Genomic DNA, 26504 nt, shown 5'->3' with positions numbered 1-26504 from the left:
AAGCAAAGAACAACAAGGTGTTGGTTCTTTGGCATACAAATGATGCATGTCCGAGAAGGTAAAGCTTGCAATATGATTTGGAGGCCAAATCTAGTAAAAGTTTTGATGTTGGAAAAGTGCCGCAAAGAATATAGGTTGTGGCGCATACAAGAGTGGTATTGAATCTTAGATTACATACCTTAAGGCATGGCATGTTTGTCGAAGGCGTAAAATGATTGAAGCATAAGGCCTAGCCTTGCATAAGTCATGTTATGTTGCGTGGTGAAACTAAAGTCGAAAAATGAAGGCAATGGCATTGATCAATGTGATCAGTTGGGAAGAATCATTTCTTGTATACACTTAGGCGCAAATGATTCAAGTGAAATTCAAGCCTAATTCAAGAGGGAATTGGCAAGAGGAATTTACAAGTTGCATTTGGGTGTTGTAGTGGGAGTTGGAGCATAGGCCAACGTGACAACGATAATACAAGTCAGTAGAATCAATGACAAGGAAGTAAGCTAAGTGATGACATATGGTACTAGGCAGAATGTTTTGGCAAGAAAAAAATCCAAGCAAGTTTGCTGATTTCTAAGATAGGCTTGGAAGCGTACAATGCCAAAGAACAAGTATAACGGGTATACTTTGTTGCATTCAACGAGGACGTTGAACATATTGGGCGGGGGAGGTTTGTTAGCGTCCACAACAGTGAAGCGCCAAGATGGCACGATATTGAAGTCATCCTGGCCAATGAAGCTGCATAGTCCGACAATGAAGCCCCAAGATGGCCGAGACAAGAAGGTTACTTGACACATGCAATATTATGCGATACTGTTGCATATTCGTAATCTAGAGTTGGCCCAACTCAAGGAATGGATTAAGGATGCAAGAGATAAGTCATGAGATGACTTATGCATTGGCATAAGGCCTGGCCAATGCAAATGCAATAGTGGCGTTGCCAAATGCGACATTGTTGGTCATTGCTCGGCAAAAAGAATGCAAGTGATGCACTTAACATATGAAGTTTAGCCAAAAAGCAGATCAAGACATGATTGGCATGACTTTACTCAGATGTTGGCATCAAATGAGTTAAGTGCATGGAACAGATAAATATAGCGTTAAGTTGGATGTACATTGGCTCAGTCCAAGTTGAGTGTAGCGCGATATTGGCTAGATGTAGGCCAAAGCTGTCAGTTGCAAGTGGTGTATGCATCACACGCATGACATAGCAAAGGATTTGGTTGAGACGGTTATGGAATGGATTTATAACCTATTTTGGAAAAACCTAACCATTAAGCACAGATGTAGCATCATTTGGATTGATAATGCAAAAGGTGGCAGTTGAAAAGCAGATTGTCGGTTAGGAAAACTACCTATGGACATGTGTCTGTTCATAGGATGTGCAGGAGATTGCACATACGTTTTGATCTGATCTTATTAATATAAATAGTCTAGGAATCAATAATGTTGGTTTTGTTTAATTGATAGAAGAACCACTGATTGTAGAGAGAGTTAGGCATTCACCAAAGAGGGTGAATGGCCTGTTTAGTTTGTGTGAAGGATTGTTGTATTTAATCTTCCTTTGATGCAATAAAATGAGTTTGTTGCATTATATGTTTGTATTCTTATGTTGCTAATTTGTGTGAGGTTTTCAAATGAATTAATGCATGTAAAACTCTTATGTTTATGGGGGCATAAAGTGTTAGAGAGAAAGAAGAAAGACTTCTGTTGCGTATTGCTTTAAGAGTGAAGACAGATGCATACTTTGATGCAAGTGTGCAAGGCTGAGTAATTGTGGGTGAACTTGATTCACTGAACCATAGAGTATTGCCGGTCATGTCCCATAAAAATTTTAGGTCGTTAAATGGGCATGTGACACCTAGCCATGCATTGATAACCTTTCCCGTTTTCTCCTTTTTGGGTTGTTGTGATAAAAATATGTTTGTTCTTTTACTTAAGCATACTACAACCCGCTTTGTTCTACATGGGTTGCTGGGTCTAGGTTAACACTCCTCAAAGTGGTAGGAGAAATTATTGAATGTGGCATTTCAAGGAAAACCATATGTCTCGCATGGTGGGTGGGGGTATCGTGCTTGCGTATTCTCCTTCTTACATTGTTAAAATGTCAACACTTGTAAAAGTGTTGCATAGGATTAATTTGGAGAATAGAGGATTCTATTTAAATGGTATAGCCAAGAGAAAAATTTTGTTAGGATTTCCTCTCATTTAAGAAGGCTTCTGCATGGTGTCTAGGCCAAGATAACAATGCATGTTTTGTGTTATATATTATAGGATTAGGTTGATTAGGACCATGGAGCAAGTTTGGATTATGGGGAGACAAAAAAATAAACAACAAGGGAATTATTTGGTAGTTTATAACTTTTATTAGCAATTGGCAAAGAAAAAAAACTAGAATTATGGTTTCCATATTATTTTCCTTTCGGTATCTTTTCCTGCCGAAAAAGACAAACTTGGGTCTCTTTTGAAAACCTCAAGATACCTATTATGCAGCTTTAATCCCAGTTTTACAAACCAGACTTCCATGAAAATCTGCTCTCGTAGAGTTGCTATTTATGATTTCTTGCTTAAACATTTTAGACAAGGAATTGTGACTTTAGTAGAACCATGGCATAAGGGAAGCTTCCCATTTTCTTGTACTACGTGCTTATTTTCAGATACAGTTAAGGGATATCCAAAGTTAAAAAATCCCAACAAAATATATATATCAAGAAGTGAACTGAACTGCCAAGTGAAACCACAATTTCAATATCTTGCACCAATTCTTTTCTGGCTAACAGTCTTCGATCTACCAGTATTCGACAACCCTAAAATTTGGTTGTCATCTCTCATCCTACATCGTAGATGGAGTCTTCAAATATGTATTTCCTAAAAATTAAATCTCTCTCCTACAACCTTTAGAGATAGCATCAGCAACACTGTTGCCGTCTCTAGAGACATAAGAAAGCAGAGAATTAAATTTTTCTTACAATAGTTGGATGTCTCTAAAGTATTTCTTATTTTCCCAACAAACTAGAGAAGTCTTCTGTAATGGATTTAACCACAACATCTGTATCATCTTCCATGTGAACATTGGAAAGCTTCAGTGATGGAGATATACATCATGGGACCGCATCATATATAACAAAATGTTGGTTTATATATATATGGTGTACTTGAATATTAAATAAAGGTTGCTTATCAAAATAATATGAGGACAAATTTTCTTTGCACAATAAAATTATTTCTTGCGTTGTTTATTTGTTATCCTGTGCAACTAAATTTATTGAATCATTCTCATGATGCCCATCAAAGCTACCGATGTAAACTAAATATTTTTCCCGGTGTAAAGCACGAGTTACTATCTAGTTTGGATTACACGTGAACGTAATAAATAAGTCTTGGGGACCTAAATATCTGCATATGGCTATTGCATCCTGGTAATGCTGAATCATATATCTAGGTCCGTCGGTGAAAGATGATGGGAAGATTACTTGACCCACGGTACTGGGGATTAGGGTTGTCAGTGGATGCATATCTGTCGGATATTTAGGAATCCTTATCTGATAAGTTAAGATATTAGAGCACTGCTCGGTCGAACTCGCATGCGTTGCTATCTCAAGCATGCTTGTCAAGTTTAGTTGTCAAAACTATATGCCTTGATGTCTAGACTACTTATACAGATTAGTGTAGTTGAGATCCAGACTCCATGGCGATCATCTTACGAAGACGAAGAACTACTTGAGGAACCAGTGGAACTTCATCTGACTAAAAGTTATGTGGAGACTTGAACTTATCTATCACTCAAAATTCTATCTCTGTATCTCCTACTCTTGAGACAAATTCGTATAAGTATGATAATTTTCATACATACACATTTGTTATTTCGAGCCGAGTTTACTCGCCTATCTTTTTCTCGAAATACGTGTTGGTAAGATTTTGCTTTAACCACTCTTCATCTTTATCCGTGACGAAAGTCATGATGACGTTTCAATCTTGAAAATAGCTTTGATGACGATAGTCGTGAATAATGATTGTTATAACATTATAGAAGAACTGATTGAAATGTAGAGTTGAGATTATGTAACCAACTACGGATATACGCATATATAGTGTGTTCGCACATTAGTGTATAAATCCATGTGTCGGAAACCAATTATGTGCATTTGTACATGCGATATTGGTAAAGGAGTCAGGTTGTGTACGCGTACCCGTACGCGTACTGGCGGAAGTTTTCTAACCAAAAAATTCTGCTGGAGTTTGTAGTTTACAAACTGGAAAACCAGTCGCCTTAGGTACGCGTACCCGTACGCGTACTAACGGAAGTTTTCGAACTGAAAATTTCTGTTGAGTTTCCAAAATCAAATCCGGTTAGCTAAGGTACACGTACCCGTACGCGTACCCAAGCTGGTTATTTCTCAAATCGAAAGTTCATGAACTTAAAAAAATAAATCAATAAGGAATGCAATCTTTGCAAACCATGGTTATATTGTTCATGAATTGATTCAAATGAATCAAACCGATTTTGTTTCAATTGTGTCTATGAATAAAGACCTAAGCAATTGAACAACTCTATCAACTAGTTATTATGAGTCATTTGAACTAGTTATGAGAAAGATGAATATGGTTGATATGAAAGTACTCATATGGCTAACCTCGGTTAACTATTTGTGAACCAACCAAGTGTACAGGTTTAGGCACGGTTACTCAAACCTAAATGAAACATATTTCATTTGTGCGTTGTATCGATAAATTGTGAAATCCAACCTTTGGTTGTTGATTGGAAATTGATTGATCCTTAGATATTGGTCTTTGGTACCATCCAAGTTTATATCTCTTATATTTAATCAAGACTCGCATATTTGCTTGAGTAAGAATTAAATCAAGAGATAGAGATATAAAACTCTTTGATATACTTTTCTATTGATTGATTCTAACTATCTAGTTGATTCTCATAAAAGTATATTGGAGTTTGTCCATACAGATTGCTAATCGTAATATTGGGTGAGGTTGTTAGACCCCCCCCCCCCCCCCTTTTTCATATACATATCACCATAGTATTGTTGTCGAAGTTGTGAAATAAGAACTTTGATACTATGTAATAATACTATGACACTGTATGAAAATGATCGAGATCTTTTGTTTTCCCATTGTTATGGCTACGGAACTTCAACAACTATGATGCTGAATTGAACATCTATGGAATCATGGGAGTACTTGGTTTTTAAAAAGACGAAGTTTTCAAGTAACGTTGAAGCACAAAGGAGATCAAGCATGTGGACGAGAAGCTACAAAGTTTTATTTATTTTGTAATCCATGTGTATTGATAGTTTTGCTACTAAAATTGACAAAGCGAGAGATTGTTAGAGCACTGCTCGGACGAACTCGCTTGCGTTGCTATCTCAAGCATGTTTTTCAAGTTTAGTTGTCAAAAATATATTCCTTGATGTCTAGACTACTTATAGCTAAGTCTCGGTTTAGGACAGATTAGTGTAGTTGAGATCCAGACTCCATGGCGATCATCTTACGAAGACGAAGAACTACTTGAGGAACCAGTGGAACTTCATCTGACTAAAAGGTATGTGGAGACTTGAACTTATCTATCACTCAAAATTCTATCTCTGTATCTCCTACTCTTGAGACAAAGTCGTATAAGTATGATAGTTTTCATACATACACATTTGCTATTTCGAGCCGAGTTTACTCGCCTATCTTTTTCTAGAAATACGTGTTGGTAAGATTTTGCTTTAACCACTCTTCATCTTTATCTGTGATGAAAGTCATGATGATGTCTCAATGTTGAAAATAGCTTTGCTGATGATAGTTGTGAATAACGATTGGTATAACATTATAGAAGAATGTTTCAATGATTCAAATGTAGAGTTGAGATTATGTAACCAACTATGGATATAAGCATATATAGTGTGTTCGTACATTAGTGCATAAATCCGTGTGCCGGAAACCAATTGTGTGCACTTGGGCATGCGATATTGGTAAAGGAGACAGGTTGGGTACGCGTACCCGTTCGGTACTGGAGAAATTTATGTAATCGAAAAATTCTGCTGGAGTTTGTAGTTTACAAACTGGAAAACCAGTCACCTTAGGTACGCGTACCCGTACACGAAAGTTTTTGAACCGAAAATTTCTGCTGAGTTTCCAAACTCAAATTCGGTTAGCTAAGGTACATGTACCCGTACGCGTACCCAAGCTGGTTATTTCTCAAATCGGAAGTTCATGAACTTAAAACAATAAATCAATAAGGAATGCAATCTTTGCAAACCATGGCTATATTGTTCATGAATTGATTCAAGTGAATCAAACCAATTTTGTTTCAATTGTGTCTATGAATAAAGACCTAAGCAATTGAACAACTCTATCAACTAGTTCTTATGAGTCATTTGAACTAGTTATGAGAAAGATGAATATGGTTGATATGAAAGTACTCATATGGCTAACCTCGGTTAACTATTTGTGAACCAACCAAGTGTACACGTTTAGGTACGGTTACTCAAACCTAAATGAAACACATTTCATTTGTGCGTTGTATCGATCAATTGTGAAATCCAACCTTTGGTTGTTGATTGAAAATTGATTGATCCTTAGATATTGGTCTTTGGTACTATCCAAGTTTATATCTCTTGTATTTAATCAAGACTTGCAGATTTGCTTGAGTAAGAATTAAATCAAGAGATAGAGATATAAAACTCTTTGATATACTTTTCTATTGATTGAGTCTAACTGTCTAGTTGATTCTCATAAAAATATATTGAAGGTTGTCCATATAGATTGCTAATCAAAATATTGGGTGAGGTTGTTAGACCCCCGCTTTTTCAGATACATATCACCATAATATTGTTGTCGAAGTTGTGATATAAGAACTTTGATAATGTGTAATAATACTATGACACTGTATAACAATGATCGAGAGCTTTTGTTTTCTCATTGTTATGGCTACGGAACTTCAACAACTATGATGCTGAATTGAACATCTATGGAATCATGGGAGTACTTGGAAAAGACGAAGTTTTAAGTAACGTTAAAACACCAAGGAGATCAAGCATGTGGATGAGAAGCTACAAAGTTTTATTTATTTTGTAATCTATATGTATTGATAGTTTTGCCACTAAAATTGACAAAGGGGGAGATTGTTAGAGCACTGCTCGGTCGAACTCGCATTTGTTGCTATCTCAAGCATGTTTTTCAAGTTTAGTTGTCAAAAATGTATGTCTTGATTTCTAGACTACTTATAGCTAAGTCTCGGTTTAGGACAGATTAGTGTAGTTGAGATCCAGACTCCATGGCAATCATCTTACGAAGATGAAGAACTACTCGAGGAACCAGTGGAACTTCATCCAACTAAAAGGTATGTGGAGACTTGAACTTATCTATCACTCAAAAGTCCATCTCTCTATCTCCTACTCTTGAGACAAAGTCGTATAAGTATGATAGTTTTCATACATACACATTTGCTATTTTGAGCCAAGTTTACTCGCCTATCTTTTTCTTGAAATATGTGTTGGTAATCTTTCGCTTTAACCACTCTTCATCTTTATGTCGTGATGACGTTTCAATCTTGAAAATGGCTTTGATGACGATAGTCGTGAATAACGATTGTTATAACATTATAGAAGAATGTTTCAATGATTGAAATGTAGAGTTGGGATTATGTAACCAACTATGGATATAAGCATATATAGTGTGTTCACACATTAGTGTATAAATCCATGTGCCGGAAACCAATTGTGTGCACTTGTGCATGCGATATTGGTAAAGGAGATAGGTTGGGTACGCATACCCGTATGCGTACTAGCGGAAGTTTTCTAACAGAAAATTTCTGCTGGAGTTTGTAGTTTACAAACTGGAAAACAAATCACCTTAGGTACGCGTACCCGTACGCGTACTCATGGAAGTTTTCGATCCAAAAAGTTCTGCTGAGTTTCCAAACTCAAATCTGGTTAGCTAAGGTACACGTACCCGTACGCGTACCCAGTCTGGTTATTTCTCAAATAGGAAGTTCATGAACTTAAAAAAATAAATCAATAAGGAATGAAATCTTTGCAAACCATGGCTATATTATTCATGAATTGATTCAAGTGAATCAAACCGATTTTGTTTCAATTGTGTCTATGAATAAAGACCTAAGCAATTGAACAACTCTATCAACTAGTTCTTATGAGTCATTTGAACTAGTTATGAGAAAGATAAATATGGTTGATATGAAAGTACTCATATGGCTAACCTCGGTTAACTATTTGTGAAACAACCAAGTGTACACGTTTAGGTACGGTTACTCAAACCTAAATGAAACACATTTCATTTGTGTATGACAAGCTAAGTTTCGATCTAACGGTTGAAAGATATTAGCTTGGAGAAATCAGGTTTTTCATCTAACGGTGAATATTGAATCCTTTGTTAACAAGGTAACTTAGATTGCAAACCCTGATTTGAAAACTATATAAAGGAGACATCTAGCAATTGGAAAAACTAATCCCCACACCTCCTGTGTGATACTAGTTAGTTTGCTAGAGTCGATTCTACTTTAACCTTAGGTTTCTTCCCGAGACCCTGTCGGTTAACGACTGAAAGACTTCGTTGGGATTGTGAAGCCAGACGAAACTACTTCTCTTGTAGTTGAGCGATCTGATCTTTACATTTTCTGTCGTACGAGTTCAATTGAATAATTGACTTGAGATTATATCTCCGATAGGGCAAGATAAAAAGAAATCACAAACATCTTTGTCTCATCGTTTGTGATTCCGCAACATCTTGTTTCGTTACCATATGATTAAGATTGTTGTGAGGTGATTGATAATATTAGGCTGTTCTTCGGGAATATAAGTCTGGATTATCAATTGGTTCCTGTTTACCTTGATTTATCAAAATACGGAACAAAAAATCTTAGGTATTTCTGTGGGAGACAAATTTATTCAATCCTATAGACTTTTCTGTGTGAGACAGATTTGTCTATCAAGTCTTCGACTTTAGGTCGTAGCAACTCTTGGTTGTGGGTGAGATCAGCAAGGGGAATCAAGTGCGTAGTATCCTGCTGGGATCAGAGACGTAAGGAGCGTAACTGTACCTTGAATCAATGTGATATTGATTAGGGTTCAACTAAGTCCAGATCGAAGTTAGTTTGCAGTAGGCTAGTGTCTGTAGCGGCTTAATACAGTGTGGTGTTCAATCTGGACTAGGTCCCGGGGTTTTTCTGTATTTGCGGTTTCCTCGTTAACAAAATTTCTGGTGTCTGTGTTATTTCTATTCCGCATTATATTTTGTTATATAATTGAAATATCAGAGGTTATGCGTTAAGATCAATCAATTAGAATATCCAACCTTTGGTTGTTGATTTAAATTGATTGACACTTGGATACTGGTCTTTGTACCATCCAAGTTATTATCCTTGTATTTGATAAAGACTCGCATATTTTTATTTGCTTGAGTAAAGATTAAATCAAGTGAGAGAGATATTAACTCCTCGATATACTTTTCTCTAGATTGAGTCTGAATGTCTAGTTGATTCTCTAGAAAGTATATTGGAGTTAGTCCATACAGATTGCTAATCGAAATATTGGGTGTGGTTGTTGTACCCCCGCATTTTCATAAGCGCTATCGGATATTCGATATCCGATAATATCCTGTAGGATATCAAAAATTAGATTTCGATTCCGATAGGTTAAGCTATCGGATATCGGATATGTATTAGATAATATCCGCTTCTGATAGAAAATGTTAAAAACCCTGTAAAACATGTTCATATTTGAAATTTAAGTTTAATTTCTCAAACATATCATATTGAATATCGGATATTTTTCCTTGCTCATCTACTCGTCTCTAATATGATGAGGGTAAATTACAAATAAGTCAATGTTCTATCAGATATTAACAATTCGGATAGAGCTTAATCCGATTCCAATATATTAAGGAAGAAATATCCAATAGAATATCCAATCCGATATCCGATAAAACGGATAAAATCATATAGGATCTCGAATACTCGGAAACGAATTCCGGATATCGGATAGATATTGACAGGCCTACCGGGAGTGATGTCTCCATCTCTCACCGCTTCTTTTATGCCTTCGTATAAGTCACAACGTATTTCTTTCTGATGGCATTTAACCCACTGCAATCTACTTTGTTGTATTGTAGCATAAGCATCAACTACATACTGCTTGAATAGCAGGCCTCCGCAGAAGGGTATGTCATTCATTTGCTCTTTGTTGTAATCTAAATGCATAGTATTCCCTCATAATTACGTTTTTCTCTTCTTTTCAACACCTATTTCATCGTCACACACGATATTAGTTTCCTTATCATATGATTTATCAATATGAAAACCATCTTCACCATAAGGAAACAACAGTGGATATTGCAATGCCATGTAACTTGGATGCAACTCGGATATATCTTTCAACCAACCACCTTTTTTTTTTGAATAATTATATCCCTTTTTCCATCTGACTTTGGGTCGTCAACTACAATTCCAGCAATTTCAAATTTAGTTGGCAAGTTGTATTGCTTTGCATCCCTTCTCTAGGCATCAATAAGACGTTTCCCAACCTTACTTAGCTCATCTTGCTTATACTTGTCCCTCCACATCCTGAAATTCTTCCAAAGCCAATTGTGGTTGTCGAGCATTCTAAGTAAGTCAGAAACAATGAATGAGCTGGTAGCAGGGCCGTCTCTGACATTCAGATGACCTTGTGTGAAAATAGCTTGAGTGCCCTTTGATGCAATTTTTTTGCAAGCTTATAGATCATGTTTTTCTTAACCAAGACTCTGCATCATTTTTTTTCTTTCCTTTTGCGTCTAGAATATCCACTCGTAGCATGATTTTTTTTTCCTTTTGCGTCTAGAATATCCAATCTTAATATGATTTAAATTATGGCGAATGAATTTGGTTCCAAGCCTTCACTGTTCACCTATTGATTTAAGTAGTTATTCTTCATGCCTCTATCAGAAGATATACACCAGCCATTGGATCTCTACTCTCTGGGAAATCACTTTTAAAATTTATTGACATTCCTAAATTCATAATCATATTGAAAACTAATTCACGATTTAAAGAAAATATCAAAAGACCATACAACAACGAATTACAAAATGAGACTCAATTAATTAAACTAGTCAACTAGCTAGACAAGCTTAAGAAATTTAAAAAAAGAAAAATCAAAACATAACATAACAGTTAGATATACATATTTGAAGACATAAATCACTTGCTAGATCATGTAGATGCAAACTAATCAAAATAAGTGCTCTCTAGTTTATACTTCTTAAATCGTGAATTAATAAGAGCTCGGATCCTTATTTTGGGCCGAAAGAAAGTTATTTATTGTAAGCCCATTTATAACTAAACTTATATACGAACAAAACTAGTGACAAAACCCCTAGGTGAACAAACTAGTGATAAGAAAAAACCGGTCATATTATTTTTAACAAATAAAAACCATTTCAAACAAAACTGGGACAAAAACCCCAATTCAAATAAAAAATTTAAAATTTAGTTTTTATTTGATTTATAAATTCCAAAACTGACCTTCCCTATATAAAAACATTTTTCAAAGGAAAGTTTGGCCAAAAGAAAACAGTAAAAACAATATTTGTTCTCTCTGAATCCAAACAAATCTGATACTAGTCTAATTACGATTCTTCTTTCCTAGTTTTCTTCGTTTTTTTCAGTTCCATATCTCAAAGATTCGTCATCGTCATTGTCTTCTCCCAATTTCTTCGTTTCAAATTCAAAGATTCGTCATCGTCTTCTCCCAATTTCAATTCAAAGATTCAGAGGGCAATTTTAGGTTTGATTGAAGAACCGGAAGAGAAGCTACAAGTTTTGAGATCTGTTTATTCGAGATACGTAGAAGAATCAAATTCAGTTGTTTATTCGAGATCTGGTTGCAATTCAATTTAGCTGAAATCATATTTCCGCTTTTCAAGTTGAAATTGAATCTCGAATTGAAGAATCCAGCTGAACAATCAATCAACTTCGTGTTGATCATCTTCGTTTTCGTATAAATCTTCGTCTTCAATGAATAAATCAACTTTTCAGGTATTCAATTCTCTTTTTTGTGTTGATTTTTGATTTTGTTTGTGTGAATTTTCTAGTCACTCTTGTCGAATAAACTGAATTGATGTTAGCATATGATTTTTTATGTTTGTGTTGATGTTCTTATGAAGGATTCCATCTCTTTGGAACTGTTTTTCAAAAAAAAAAAATTGTTGTTGATATTCACATCTGGTGAAACTGTTTTTGGTTTCATCATTTTGTTCTGTAGATTATGGATTCTGTTCTCGCACTTGTATGTCACAAAGAAGATTGTTTAACTCTTCGTATTGGCCTCCAAGAGTCTTTTGCTAATTTGAAGACTAGTATATGCTCAAGTTGGTGTGAATTCTCTCCTCCTTCTATGGAAATTTTTCACATGGTTGATGATCAGCAAAAGGTCATTCATTCTGATTTTGATCTTCAATGTTTGGCTCTATTTAGTATGTATAATAAAGAAGGGATTATGGAGTTACTCGTTAGTCATAAAACTGAGATTTCTGGTTCAATAAGTTCAGGAATTATAGCTTTTGATGACCAACCTCAAAGTTCTGGAATTATACCTTTTGAGAAGCCACGGATTGATTATGATGTTCCAGATAAAATTAAGGAACCGTTGAAGTCTGCTCACTGGTTACATCTCTTTCAAGGAGTTGAACAGTTGTTTCCGGGAGGTGTTGAACAAGTTCGTTGTGATTTACAGAAGTATCACGCAGCAGCTGGTTATGAATACATGGTATATAGGAATGAGAAGTTGAGGATTGGTGCACGTTGTGCTAATAAGAACAAAGAGGAGAAATGTGACTGGCATTTATATGCTGTGTCTGTTGATGGTGTTGTAGGAAGTCCTTTTATTATCAAGGAACTAAATAATCAGCATACTTGTGTTGGTGGATTTGTTAACATGCCACGGATATCGAAGAAACTAGTTAGTAGCTTGATTATTGATGAAATTAAACAGGATCCTAATAAGAAAACTAAGCATATTATGGAATCTTTTACGAGAGACTTCGGCTTTGACATTAGTCGTTATTATGCATACGCAGGTAAGAAGCATGCACTGAATGCTTCATGGGGAGAGAACGAGAAATCTTTTATGTTCTTGAACTGGTATAAAAACAAGTTGATTGAAACTAATCCTGGTTCTCACGTGGTTTTGGAAGTTGAAGAAGGGACCCATAAATTTCAGAGGATGTTTATCTGTTTTGAAGCTTGTAGTCGTGGATTCAATTTCTGTCGTCCTGTATTATTCGTTGATGCGGCTCACTTGAAAAGCAAGTACCTTGGTCATATGATGGCAGCAACAGGTCTAACCGGAAATGATGTTGTTTTTTTTTTTTTATTTTTGGTTTTTATATTTTTTTCATTTTTTATGTTGGTTTCATCATTTTTTTATGTTGGTTTCATCATTTTTTATGTTTGGTTTTCATCCCATCTTATGCTTGTGTTATGCTTTCTGTTCATGTTACAGAAATCTTCCCTCTTGCTTATGGTGTGTTTCATCGGAGAATGAAGCGAACTGGAAATGGTTTTTGGATAATTTGAAGAAAGTCCTTTCTCCTTTGCGACCAAAGCTTACTTTTGTGAGTGATCGAGGTATTGGATTGGTAACACAAATTCCTATTGTTTTTCCTGAGGCTTTTCATGGTTGGTGCTACTGGCATATGGAATGCAATATCAATACATGCTTACCAAAGAGTTGCAAAGTTTATAACAAATAGTTGGGACTGTTTAAGAAATGTGCGTATGCTTCTACTCATAAAGAATTTTCAGAGAATTGGGATAAGTTGAGGAAGGTTCAAAATCAGAAGTTACAAGACTATCTAAGTAGAGCTCCTCTTGATAAATGGGCAAGTTTTTTCTTCAAGGGTCGACGATATGGTAGGTTGTGTTCAAATATTGCTGAGAGTTTCAATGGTTCGGTCGTTGAAGAGAGAGAGAAGCCTATAGCCATCATGGTTGATGAGATCAGGGTGAAGCTAATGGACCAAATGTGTAAACGTCGTGAGGACTCTGCTAACTTAATGAAATGGCGTCAAACTCTATGTCCAGAATATGAAGCTCTACTCCACGACAACAAGATGCATGGATGTAACTACCAAGTCACCAAGTCGTCGGAATATGTGTTTGAAGTTCATGCTTCATTAACACAGACTGTCGATTTGAAAAGAAGAACATGTTCTTGCAACCGTTGGCGTATTGACGGTTTCCCGTGTGCCCATGCTGTCCGTTGCATCATGGTGAATGGAGAAGATCCTTACAATTATGTTGAGCACTACTTTACAGTAAAGTTCTACCGAGAATCGTATAAACATGCAATCAATCCTGTTCCCACAGTCGAAAAGCCCGTGACAGTGTCGCCGAAATCGATGGTTTTTGGTCCGAATAATGGACCACAACCAGGACGTCCATCGAAGAAGAAGAGGATTCCTAATACAGGTTCAGTTGCCAATAAGAAGATGAGAACCTGTGGTTCCTGCAAGGTTTTGACCACCCATAATAAACGGACATGCCCTTCTCGTCAGATTTCATGAGAACTTGGTCATTTCGACTAGACTACAATATGTGGTTCCTGCAAGTCATCGAATTTTACTCTTAGTTTCGTTTGCTAGACTACAATATGTGTTTCATTTACTATTTCATATTTTTTGTTTTAGAAGTTAATATGCTGCAGGTGTTTTCATTTTATATTTTGACTAAGAATAATAATTTTGATTAAGTTTAAGTTTTTCAGAATTTTTACAGGCCTTTATAGTTTGGTGTAACCGAATCAGGTTTCATCATTTTTTTGATGAAACCAAAGGGTTTCATCATTTTTTTGATGAAACCAGAAAGGGTTTATCTTATTTTTGGTGGAACCATTGTTTTACTGTCACTTTTTCTTCTATATTTTTTGACAACACAGTAGATGATGTTTTGTCTACTGTTTATTGGTGCCGCAAATATATGACACATCATTTATGGATAGTTTTTATAAAAATGAGACATCATATTTTGTAGACATAAGCTTTTAAGGAAATACAACTGAAATAGCACGAAATCGTTTTTTATAAAACTGTAACCATTTCACAAGTACATTAAACTTCAACTAAAACTTGAATCTGCAAGGAGAACTGTATGTCAAGGAGTATCATCATTACAATAACCATTTCAAAAGTAATTTAAAATTCAACTAAAACTGAATGTTCAATAGGACTGGCACGACATGCGAGTATTATTCTATATTGTCAAGGAGTATCTTCAACGCCAACTTTGGTCTCATATTATGCACCTTTTCTCGTATATCATCTGTAGACATGTTTCCTTTCAAGAGGCTCTTCATGTAATAGCAAACATGCAGGCCACAATCGTTCCTGAAAAACCAAAACAATGTCTCAATTGTTACAAAGTGACTAGCTGAGAGTGTTCTGATATTAGTATCTATATGTAAAGCATTCGGTTACAAGTGATGTAATGATTTCAAGCATATGCATATGTGAATATAAACTTCCAAACAACTTACCCTATTTGTTCACAACATGTAGGGTTGTGCAAAGAGTATGTTGTTGGCTGACTTGCCTGCTGATCACAGGGGAGCTTTGCGTCGTGCTGTGCAAATGCTGATACTATACGTTGTTTCATGCTTTCAGCACTTTTTCTGCATTCCTCTCCCGTGGAAGCCAAGGAGTTGTAGTGATAAAATTCCCCGGTTTCAAAATCAAAAGTAAGCAATGTCCAATGGTTTACATCTCCAAGTGATGTCAGCAACGGAACGAACAAAAACCGCACGCTATAATCCATTTTGTCGATGAAGCCTTCTATTACAGCACCACATTTCTTTCCTAATGAGTGACATGTCTGAAACAAAATACCAGATAAAAGCTCCTTAATTAGTTACAGACATGCAAGTTTGATGAAACCAAACTTTGTTCCATCAAAATTAACCATATAAACAACATCATTTTTTGTTTTCCACAACTATTTTTTATGCCAAAAAATTTACATTAAACAATTTCGGCAGTAAACTTACATAGGCAAATGTGCTTATAAACACAGCTCTCTGGTACTTTGGAGAACCATCTTGTTTCAACTATTTTTTTTGATGTTGTTTTGCAGCTTCAAAATGTAGAACTCTATAATGTCTCCTGCGACGTCACCCTCTCTCATCAAATTATCCATCATCTTCCCCGATATATGTAATTGAAGATTTAAATGCTCCCACGCCGTTGACCTGTTAATTTTATTTTTTAAAAAGCTAGTCAATGATGGATAAAAAAAGGAGAAACAATGCATAACTTGGAACAAAATTTTGATGAAACCAGTCTTGGTTACATCAGTTATTTCCCAATTACCTTTCATTTCTTTCTGAAAAAAGTGGTCACGAGGGGTTTCTCATTTCTGTTGAGTACTTTCAAGATCTTCAAGTTATCAACTGGTTTCAACTTCACCCCCTGTACTTCCTGCACCTTCTTGTTCTCCTTGCACTTACGAGCTGTAACCTTTCTTTTTTTTTCACACTGGTGTTGTAATCCTGCATTCTGATAGGTGGAACCAAATTCCTTCTGTCTTCCCTCATTCTTGTAACCATGTTACTCATCCTTTGCGCAGCACTGAGTTCTCCATGTCCTTTCTCTTGACTGTCACACTGCGACAGTCCTAAATCAAATCCAGGTTGTTCATTCTCTAACCATCAAATCCAAACATAACAAAACCCATCTCCAACTCAAGTAAATTCATTCGCCATCTTTACAGCTGAGTAGTAGTATACGCTTCCAACATTTGGCTTTGACGACGAACAACCTTTCTTATTGTATTCATATTCCATTTTCCTGATAACATCTTCATCAATTACAAATTGAGTTTCGTTTTCTTCTTGTTCAATAATTTGCTTCATTTCAGATTCTACCCGCTCTGCCACCTTGATATCCTCAACGGTATTTGGAGTCACTCATTACCCTCTCCTTCTTGTTCATCATTGGTGACTGGCATCGACGAAGAAGCTTTGCTCATTTCAGATTCCACCCGCTCTGCCACCTTATATCCTCAATGGTATTTGGAGTCAACTCAGTACCCTCTCCTTCTTGTTCATCATTGGTGACTGGCATCGATGAAGTAGCTTTCTCCATTTCAGATTCAACCCGCTCTGCCACCTTGATATCCTCAACGGTATTTGGAGTCAACTCAGTACCATCTCCTTCTTTTTCATTGGTGATGGCATCGATGAAGTAGCTTCTCCATTTCAGATTCAACCGCTCTGCCACCTTGATATCCTCGATATTTATTGGAGTCAACTCAGTACCATCTCCTTCTTGTTCATCATCGGTGACTGTCTTCGACGAAGAGATATGACTGCTCTTGTTCAGATTCTTGTTGATTATCATGTTAAACATCCCTTGTTATCACCTGCAATATTAAGATACCTAAGTTATTTTACTTTTCATTCCTGTGTCAAAACCTAATGCTGTAAAAATCAAAAACTTCTGAAAGATATAAAAAGAACTGGCCAATTCATCAAACAAACATTAACTTGAAATGATGAAACCAAATCTGGTTTCATCAAAAAAATGATGAAATGTATAAGAAAATTGTAATATATGCGAGTAATTCAATTGTTACTAAGAAAAATCAAATCTATCTTTGTACCAGTTGTTGTTCCCTGTCCTCGGCATCATATTTTGCTAGCAGTGATTCTTCTTCTTCAGAAAGAACATATGTAGCATTGGTCCTAAGCTTTTCAATCAATGATCGCGCAAATTGGTATTTGGCTTTGAAGGAGTTGCTTCACTGCTAGCACCAACATTTTCTTCATCTTGCACTTGACCGGCACTTCATTTTCTTCATCTGGCACAACAATTTCCACTTCATCTACGGATCAGCCAAGCGCATTTCTGATTCGTCATACTGAAGCAAGAATGATCCCTTTCGGTGACCAATATTCTCCTGCAGTACACAAGAAAAATTGGTTTCAGCTAAAAAATTTGATGAATCCAAAACTGGTTTCATCAAAAAAGTAAATCTGAACAAGAAAATATTACCAAAATTCGTTTAAAATAAAACAGACGACATACCAAGCATAGCATTTTTAATGGTAACAAGTAATGGTAACAACTCATAGCAATAATCTAATAAAACCCTCGAAGATTTCGAATATTGTCTAACAAAAATATCAAATAAAACCCTCGAAGTTATCTAAGAAACAAAAATTCAGCTAGAATTTTTGATGAAACCAAAATTGGTTCCATCAGAAAAGTAAATCTTCTAAGTAAATATTTACCTTAGACCAAAGTTCTGTTTTTCTTCAAGATTCTCAAAGTTAGACAATACTTGTTGACAGATGTTGCTAAGGTTCCATCTAGCAAACCTCGGAAACTTGTCTAGCCCATGCTTTCTTTGTGCGATCTTTGTCATCTCTGCCAACCAATACTGCAAAAAAAAAAAAACAACCAATATTTAAATTAATCATCAAAAACAAGTCGCTTAATATTCAACAACCATTATTGAAAAAAATACTGAACTTATGAAAAAAAAGAACAAATCTTAACTTACCAGAGGGTATATTACACAACCAACAACATTTTCTACGTCTGTTCTGTTTGTCATTATCGAATCAAGTACATAGTCATGGAAGACTTCCGTCCATCACACCTTGTTCATATCAAACACCATATACAAGTACTTTGCTGCGAGAGTCTGCCCACATTTGTTAGGGACAAATACTGAAACCAACAGAAACATTACGAAAAACTTGACAAAGTCATCCGCTCTGGTTTCATCATTTGCGGCTTCCAGCATACGCTTTTCAATATCGGTTTTTTTGTCTTTTTATTTCCAGCAAAATAATTAGCCACAAAGACGTTAACCTTTTAACCAGATCTTCATCAATGTCGTCTGCTTCTACATAATTCACCATTTGGAAACCAAAAGTCACAGCAAAATGTTCTGGAATTGTCCGCAAAATCATTTTCCTTGATCTTGCTAATTTGAAACAATACGGGAGCTTACCATCAAGTCTGTTTTCAATTGTACTTAAAAACATTATTACTGCTTTTGTCTTTTTGATGAGCTCATCTTTGCTCATTACGCCATCATAGAACGGTTCAAAGAAACGCCAGAAAGGACATGATTTAAGAGCTTTCAAATGCAGTTGCTTATTTTTTATCAACTCCTTAATTTTCACTGCTAGCTCGCACAAATGATGCAACGAGCACCTGTATGGTTCCTTATCTCTTTTTTTACCTATTGTGAAACCAAAATTAAACCATAAGAGAATAATAAATAATAATGATGAAACCATAAGACATAAACTTGTAATGATGAAACCATAAGCACGAACAAAGTGATGAAACCATAAGCATAATTGAAACTTGTATGAAACCATAAGATTACGTAACATATCGCCAATCTCCACAGTTTGAATTCAAATCAACAGCCAATAACAACTCTAGAAGTAAACCAATAACTAAAAATGATGAAACCAATTTTGGGTTTCATTAAGAAACAGAAAATGATATCTGGTTTCATCGCAAATCTGTTACATCATTCTTGCAGACCTAAACCTAACAAATGAAAAGTGATGAAACCCAGAATTGTTTCATAAAAAAAACAGATTATACTTTGGTTTCATCAAATAAACAACAAATGAAATATGGTTTCATCAAATAGAAAAAAAAATATCTGGTTGCATCAAGTATACAAACAATTGAAATCTGTTTTCATTTGGTTACATCAAACAAACTGAAACCTAAACCTAAACCAAAGAAACGATGTAACCAAATGAAAACAAAACCTAACCTAAGAAATGAAACCTAAAAGCAAACAGAAAACCAACCCATAAATCAAATGAAACCTAATAATCTTTTGAATTCAAACTCGAAATCAACTTGAAAGCAAGTTCGATTTCTTACCTTTAGGAGATGGTTTCGCTATTTTCTTTAGCTTTTCATCTTTCTTTTTCGCCTGTTGATTTTGTTTCTTCACCATTTGTGGTTGAAAAATTAGGTCAGATTTTGTAGCAGTGGTTGAAATACGCAACCTTAGAATAAGAGAAGAAGGTAAAATCGAGAAGATGATGACGAATACAGATTGATTTTGAACGATTTTGGCTTAGGGATGAGCAGATTGATTTTGAATGAATACAGGAGCGGATTGATTTTTGAACGAACAGAATGATTTTGAACGAACAGGAGCGGAGGTTTTAAGAAACTTTTTCCGTTAGTGGGTCGTTTTCTTTCTCAGTTTCTTTTGGGTTGAATTAGGGGAGGGTAGTTTAGACAGTTTATGATATTTGGGGTTTTTTTATCACTTTTGTTTGGATGGGTTTTTTGTAGATGGGTTATAACCCCTTTGGGGTTATAACCCGCGGACCGATATACGAAAGTGAAAACTTTTTTCTCCGCGAAAAGATTTCCCGCCCTGTGCCGGAGCACACCTTGCCCCCTTCAGAACCGGGCCTGGCTGGTGGGTTTCTCTCCATTCTATGGATGCCATTTAAGATTCAGCTTCTGAATTTTCAACTTGTTTTCCTCCCTTTTTTCCCTAGTAAGTGCAGTCATCCTCTTTTTCACCTCTTTTTTCAGTATCTATAACATACAACTGACAAAAAGTGGGTAATCCAACATCAACCGGCAGCAAAGATCCCATAAAATAATAATTAAGCCCATGCATCTAAATACCCATGGCGCCGAACCGTTGTTCTGACCTTTTTTTCACTTTGGCACCTCTCGAGGTAAATACAAACATTGAATTATAAGCCTTGAGGTTTATCCTGAATTTTTTTGCTTGTGGCCCACCACCTGTATATTGCAATAGATTTCTTAGAAATTCTGGTGCCTCTTTAAACATAGGCAATTTGACAACTCCTTTCCACAAAAAACGACAAATTTTTCTGGCATATTCTTTTGGCTTTTGTTGACCCTCTCATCATCCCACATTATTGCTTGACAATGAAGGCATACTGCGGTTGGTCCTCCGATATCATGCTTTGTAAACTCCATCACTGATGAACATAGAAGATTTGTTAGATTGGTAAGCGTCTATAGACATTAGTTCAACATATTTTTTAGATTAAATAGAAAATAGTTACATGTATATGAGAATTCTTCTTCTGATTCATAATCTTCAGGCCAGTCTTCGCTGATGTTAATTTCATTTTGGCCTAATGATTAAAACATCATAAATTCCAAATTATCATGACAAATTATACAATATGTTGAGTGCACAATATATTTGTTGATCTAGATAAGCTACCATCCATGTATCTGGCAGCGAAGATGTATCTTGTGCTAATGATGGTAAGAAATTGTATATCAGTACACTTTCGGGTAATATGTACACTTTCACATAATTCAATATATCAGTTAAATAATTGATGTTTGTACCTTTTCTTTTGTTTTTATTACGTAATCGTCTTATCAACTTTTTCCCGTGCGTCGTGCATCTCTGCTCCATTGTATTTGCGGTTTTTTTTTTCTGCGAGCTGCAGGTCTCAATGCATGATTGTGCTGATTACTGCGAGATCTAAACTGCTGATAAAATGGCCTGCAGAGCAACCAAGCAAGCCTAAATCTTCTAACAATTGTGGGGGTTTTGGGGACATTATCCCATCAAGATTATTACTATTTGTTTCATGGTTAATGCACTGAAGTATGATAGACCTCAACTGGACAAATAACGGCTTAGCAAACTTAAATCTTCTTGCATAAGTGGGATATTTTGGGAGTTCAAAATAGGGTTCTTGGACAATATCATGGACATGATTTGCTGGTTCGTGCTGAAGTCTAATAGACCTCAACTGGACATAAAATGGCTTAGTGAGTAAAAGAAAAAATCTAAAGCTTCTAGCTCATGGGTTTTTATTTGTACTATTGTTTTCTGGACGTGAAGCATATCATCTCTTGTTTGAAGTCTGAAAGATCCCAATTGCATATAAAATCTCTTGTCTAGTAAAAGAGAAAGCCTAAGACTTCTAGCAAGTTATTTTTTTCTCTCTCAATCATCATGTTTGAGCAACCATTGATGGTTTGGTTTTAGTTTTTTTCTCTCTCTCGGGAGTTTGTTTATTTTATTTTTATTTTTATGTATTTTTTTTTTTTTAAATTCTTCTGCATAAATTTGTTTGAGGGATTTGGTTTCGGAGCATAATTAGAGGAGAGAGAGAAAAATGGAGGGGAAGGTATTACACTTTTAACTTAAGGGGGGAGTTTTCGCCACTGTGACGTGGAGGCTCGTATGACTCAGGATTTTAAAGGTTTGAATTTACCAAACGTTCAACTATTTTTTTTACACAGCACAACAAAGCACAACTAAAAAAAAAAATTAAAAAAATAACCAAACTATGGCTTAGTCTTATGGTCTTCCAATCTAGCATCTAGAATGGAAGTCCACGTCAGCGAGAATACCCATCTAAGTCTTATGGTCATTCTAATCTAGAATCTCGATGCGCTAAATGGAACAACGAAAAGTAGAATTAGGTCGCGCTGAATGGACGGCGCAACCATCTCAACCGTCGGATAAAAAAAACAATTTCGCTGAACCATTCCGCGAAAAGTAGAATTTTGGCTGTGCATAACCATTCAGCGAAACTATCTCGCTACTAGTTGACATTTGAGATATATATCTGAAAAGAGAAATAGTGTTGAACAAATAAACATCGCCTTGAGAAGAAATTGCAACGTTTTTATCTAATCTAGAATCCAAATCTAGCCCATAAAACTTAGCGTAAGCCTAAATCCCATAGGAACCGGCCTAACCGGGTAATATCCAAACGGCCCAGACTGATTTTGGGTCCCGAAATCAGGACTCAACAATAAGGCCCTCAAACCCTAATACATCCGTAAGTTCCCTCATCTCTCAACCATAGTCTAGGTTTTCACTCTTCGTTTTGCTGCCGTCTTCAGAGAGAACTAACTCCGATTCTCTAGAAGCAAGCAGCAAAGATGGTGATGGCAAAGAAAATGGTACATAGACAAGTATTTATTTTCGGTTTTCCTGTTTATGTTTCACGGTTTGATTGATTTGGATCTCATCATCTTCTTTTTTTCTTTTTTTTTTTCTTTTTGCAGAAGAAGACTCATGAGAGTATTAACAACAGACTTGCTCTTGTGATGAAGAGTGGGAAGTACACCCTTGGTTACAAAACTGTCCTTAGGACTCTCAGAAGCTCCAAATGTAAGAATTATCATCCCTTTGTTGGTCTCTTTTAAATGTGATTTTTTGGGGTTTTATTGAATGTGTTTTTGAGGATTAGGGTTAGGGTTATTACTGATTTGATTGTGATTTTGTTGCAGCGAAGCTCATTATTATCTCAAACAATTGTCCACCTTTGAGGAAATCTGAGATTGAGTACTATGCTATGCTTGCCAAGGTTGGAGTTCACCATTTCAATGGAAGTAAGTACTCTATTTCATCTTACTATAGTTTAATGTACCCTTTCTTTTGGTATTATTTGAGCTACTTTTGGTGATTGTTTATCTAGTATGTGTTTGTAATGTACAATGAGAATATCTAGTTTACATGGCGAAGCCTGGCATGTTTCGGTTGGATATATGTCGTTTAAATTCCCTTTCATAATGACAATCAATAAGAATATGCTTAAGTTTATTTTGTAATCAAGTATGGTAGATAAATATCCCCTTGGTGAAATGTTACAACTTACATTTGAACATCTAAGCTTTAGTTTTTTAAGAAACATGTCATGAATCAGCAAAAAGAGCCTTATTTGCATTTGACAAAATCGGTTAGAGTTAACAATCTTTCTCCCTGTAAATGTATTGTTTTTAGCAGAGATATGTTGCATTCATTCTCAGGGTGTACTATGCTAAGTTGTTGTTTGAGTACGGTCATATCCTAATCTAGTACACTCTGAAGTTTTTCTAATTCTGTTGCTTTTATCTTTTAAAGTTTTCGTTTTGGTTGATTGTTTATCTAGTGTTGTCTGGCTCGTATGTGTTTGTGATTTACAATACGAATGTCTTGTTTACATCCATAAGCTTGACATGTTTCTGTTATTTAGATTCTCATTCATGCGTCCGATCAGTAAGAATGCGTAACTTTATTTCTTAATAAAGTATGGTACATAAATATCCTTTTGGTGATATGTTTCGTCTAAAATAACTAAGCTTTAGTTTATGAGAAAATGTCATCAGCAAAATAGAGCCTTTTCTTTACAACAATCAGTTAGAGCTGCTGTAACTATACTTTTGTAGCAGAGAATTAAACTTCGAATTCTCTTTCATGCTGAAAATCATATAAGAATATGCTTAAATATCATAATCAGGTATGATAGATAAATATTCTTATAGTGAAATGTTACATCTAAACAACTAAGCTTTATTTTGATTCCACATTTGAGGGATACCCCCACAAATTGGGGGATACTTTTTTTCGCAGCCTGCGCTGTAAAACCATGCCGACTTTAACAATCGGCATTGAAAAACTATGCCTACTGCAACAAAAAGTATCCCCAATTTGTCTGGGTATCCCTCAAATGTGGGTTCTTTATTATTTGAGAAAATATCACAAATCAGCAACAAAGAGGCTTATATTGGCATTTTACAACAATCAGTTAAAAGTTATCAATCTTTTGCCCTGTAGCTATACATTTTTTTTTAGCAGAGATACATTTTGCCTTCATTCTCAGTGTGTACTGTGCTAGGTTGTTTATGAGTCCAGTCATTATCAATCATCATATCTACTGCACGCTGAAGTTTTTCTACTCCTGTGGCTTCTATTCTTGTGGAATTTTTGTTTTTCAAAATTGTTTGGATTTAATTTCCATTCTTCTTGAGTCAGTACGGGACCTTTTTGATGGACATCTAGTGTTTGAATATAGTAGATGTTCCTCATAACAGATTTAAATCACCGATGAATGTGTCCTTTATATTTTCCCGACTTTATCCTTTTTGTTAGTGCTATCGTAATTGTCTTGAGGTTATTATTATATTACATCTTTTCACCGATGTTATATTTGTATCTTTCTCGTTTGTTTCAGACAATGTCGACTTGGGAACAGCTTGTGGACGATACTACCGTGTTTCATGCCTTAGTATCATTGATCCAGGTGAGACAGGGATATCCTGTTTATTCAACTTTATCTGTTTATTGGATCTGCTTCTTTTGCCTGATATTTCTTCTCCAATTTTGTTTTCCAGGTGATTCTGATATCATCAAAACCCTTCCTGGTGACCAGTAAGTGCAGAAAGCTAGTGTATCCAATCACTAAATCAGATTTTCCTTGTTGCACCGTCTCTTTTGTATCTCTACTATATCTAGTTTAAGTTGAGTTATAGTTTAAATGGATCAAACTTTAGAGGTTTATATCAAATTTGTAAGGTCAGAAGGATGCATAAATACTTAATGTTTAGGTAAATGAAAGTATGCCTTCGCACTTTATGAATGTCGTACTGTGTTTTATTTTCTCCATCTTAGCCTAAAAGTTTCCACAACATTGCCTACCTGTTATTGTGAAACATTTGCATGTAGCTTCACATTTGTTGTGCACTCGTAGTCGTTTTTTAATCATGAATTTAGTATTTTACTCAAGATTTAACTTACACCACTTGAGCTAATGATTTAACTTTGCCTACAATATGTATCAATGAAGTTACATTTGTTTGATGGGAGTTGTTTGAGCCTTGGAAATTACAAGCCAAGGTATAGTTGATGCTTAACTATAAGAAAAACGAAGTTCGTAGGCAGTTTTTAGTTCTGTCAATAAGCTATTATATTATGGATGATTGTCACAAAAATATGGAGGATAATGTCAATTACTAGAAAATAGAAAATATTAGGCTGAAGAACTGCAACACTAGTTCTTTTAAAGTCTCTGGTAGCATCATCAGGCAAATTGGGTCTAGAATAAGGTGCATTTCATGAGTACCTTTTTGCTTGATCTGTCTAGGACTCAAGGACATGGTAAGAAAGTCAGAAAACCCATATAAGAAGAGGAAGATAGATTGTTCATGGCAAGTTGGAGAAGGAGAATGTTGGAAGAGAGAAAAAGATGTTCTGGAAAACTTTTTGACTGCCATTTTCTTCTAGGAAGGAAGACTAACATCAGAATTTGCTGCCCATATGTAGCTTTTTTTATAGGAGCCTGGTACGGGCAAGGGGCCAGTTGCCCCGCAGACTCCCAAAGTCTATTTGTATTTAGATTGCATTAGCTGCCTATATATAGTTTTTTTTTTCTTTTTCTTTTTTTTTGTTTCTTCCTACTTTCGATCCTAGCTCCCTTTTGGATGAGTAAAAAACCAGATGGGGGAGTGGATAGCCTTCTACCTGATACAGCCTGTTGCTTTGCACAGCCATGGTGGTTAGGAAAGATGGCATTATCTTGTGGTCTAATATGGAGTTGCCGGATCGACGTGGCTTTATAATATTCACAATTGTGATTAAATCTACTAATATTATAAGAATATTAGTCATGTGGCAGGTAGTTGTTACTTGGGACCAATCTTATTTTTTATTTTAGGGTCTTGTTCAGAGCATTTGGTGGTGTGATGCATCATTT

General features: G+C 35.7%; 1 protein-coding gene across 1 annotated transcript; it reads left to right on the top strand.

The window, feature by feature from the left end:
• The first annotated feature begins 22818 nt into the window (after positions 1 to 22818).
• On the top strand, positions 22819 to 25476 carry LOC113361129 (60S ribosomal protein L30-like). The gene is made up of 5 exons (XM_026604479.1): positions 22819 to 22953; positions 23059 to 23164; positions 23284 to 23385; positions 24987 to 25055; positions 25147 to 25476. The coding sequence occupies exons 1-5, from the start codon at positions 22933 to 22935 to the stop codon at positions 25185 to 25187; spliced, it is 339 nt and encodes a 112-aa protein (XP_026460264.1). The 5' UTR covers positions 22819 to 22932; the 3' UTR covers positions 25188 to 25476.
• The last annotated feature ends 1028 nt before the right edge of the window (positions 25477 to 26504 follow it).

This window comes from Papaver somniferum, chromosome 3 (genome assembly GCF_003573695.1).
Source record: "Papaver somniferum cultivar HN1 chromosome 3, ASM357369v1, whole genome shotgun sequence".
NCBI classification, from domain to species: Eukaryota; Viridiplantae; Streptophyta; class Magnoliopsida; order Ranunculales; family Papaveraceae; genus Papaver; species Papaver somniferum.
This window is presented reverse-complemented; position numbering and strand designations above follow the sequence as displayed.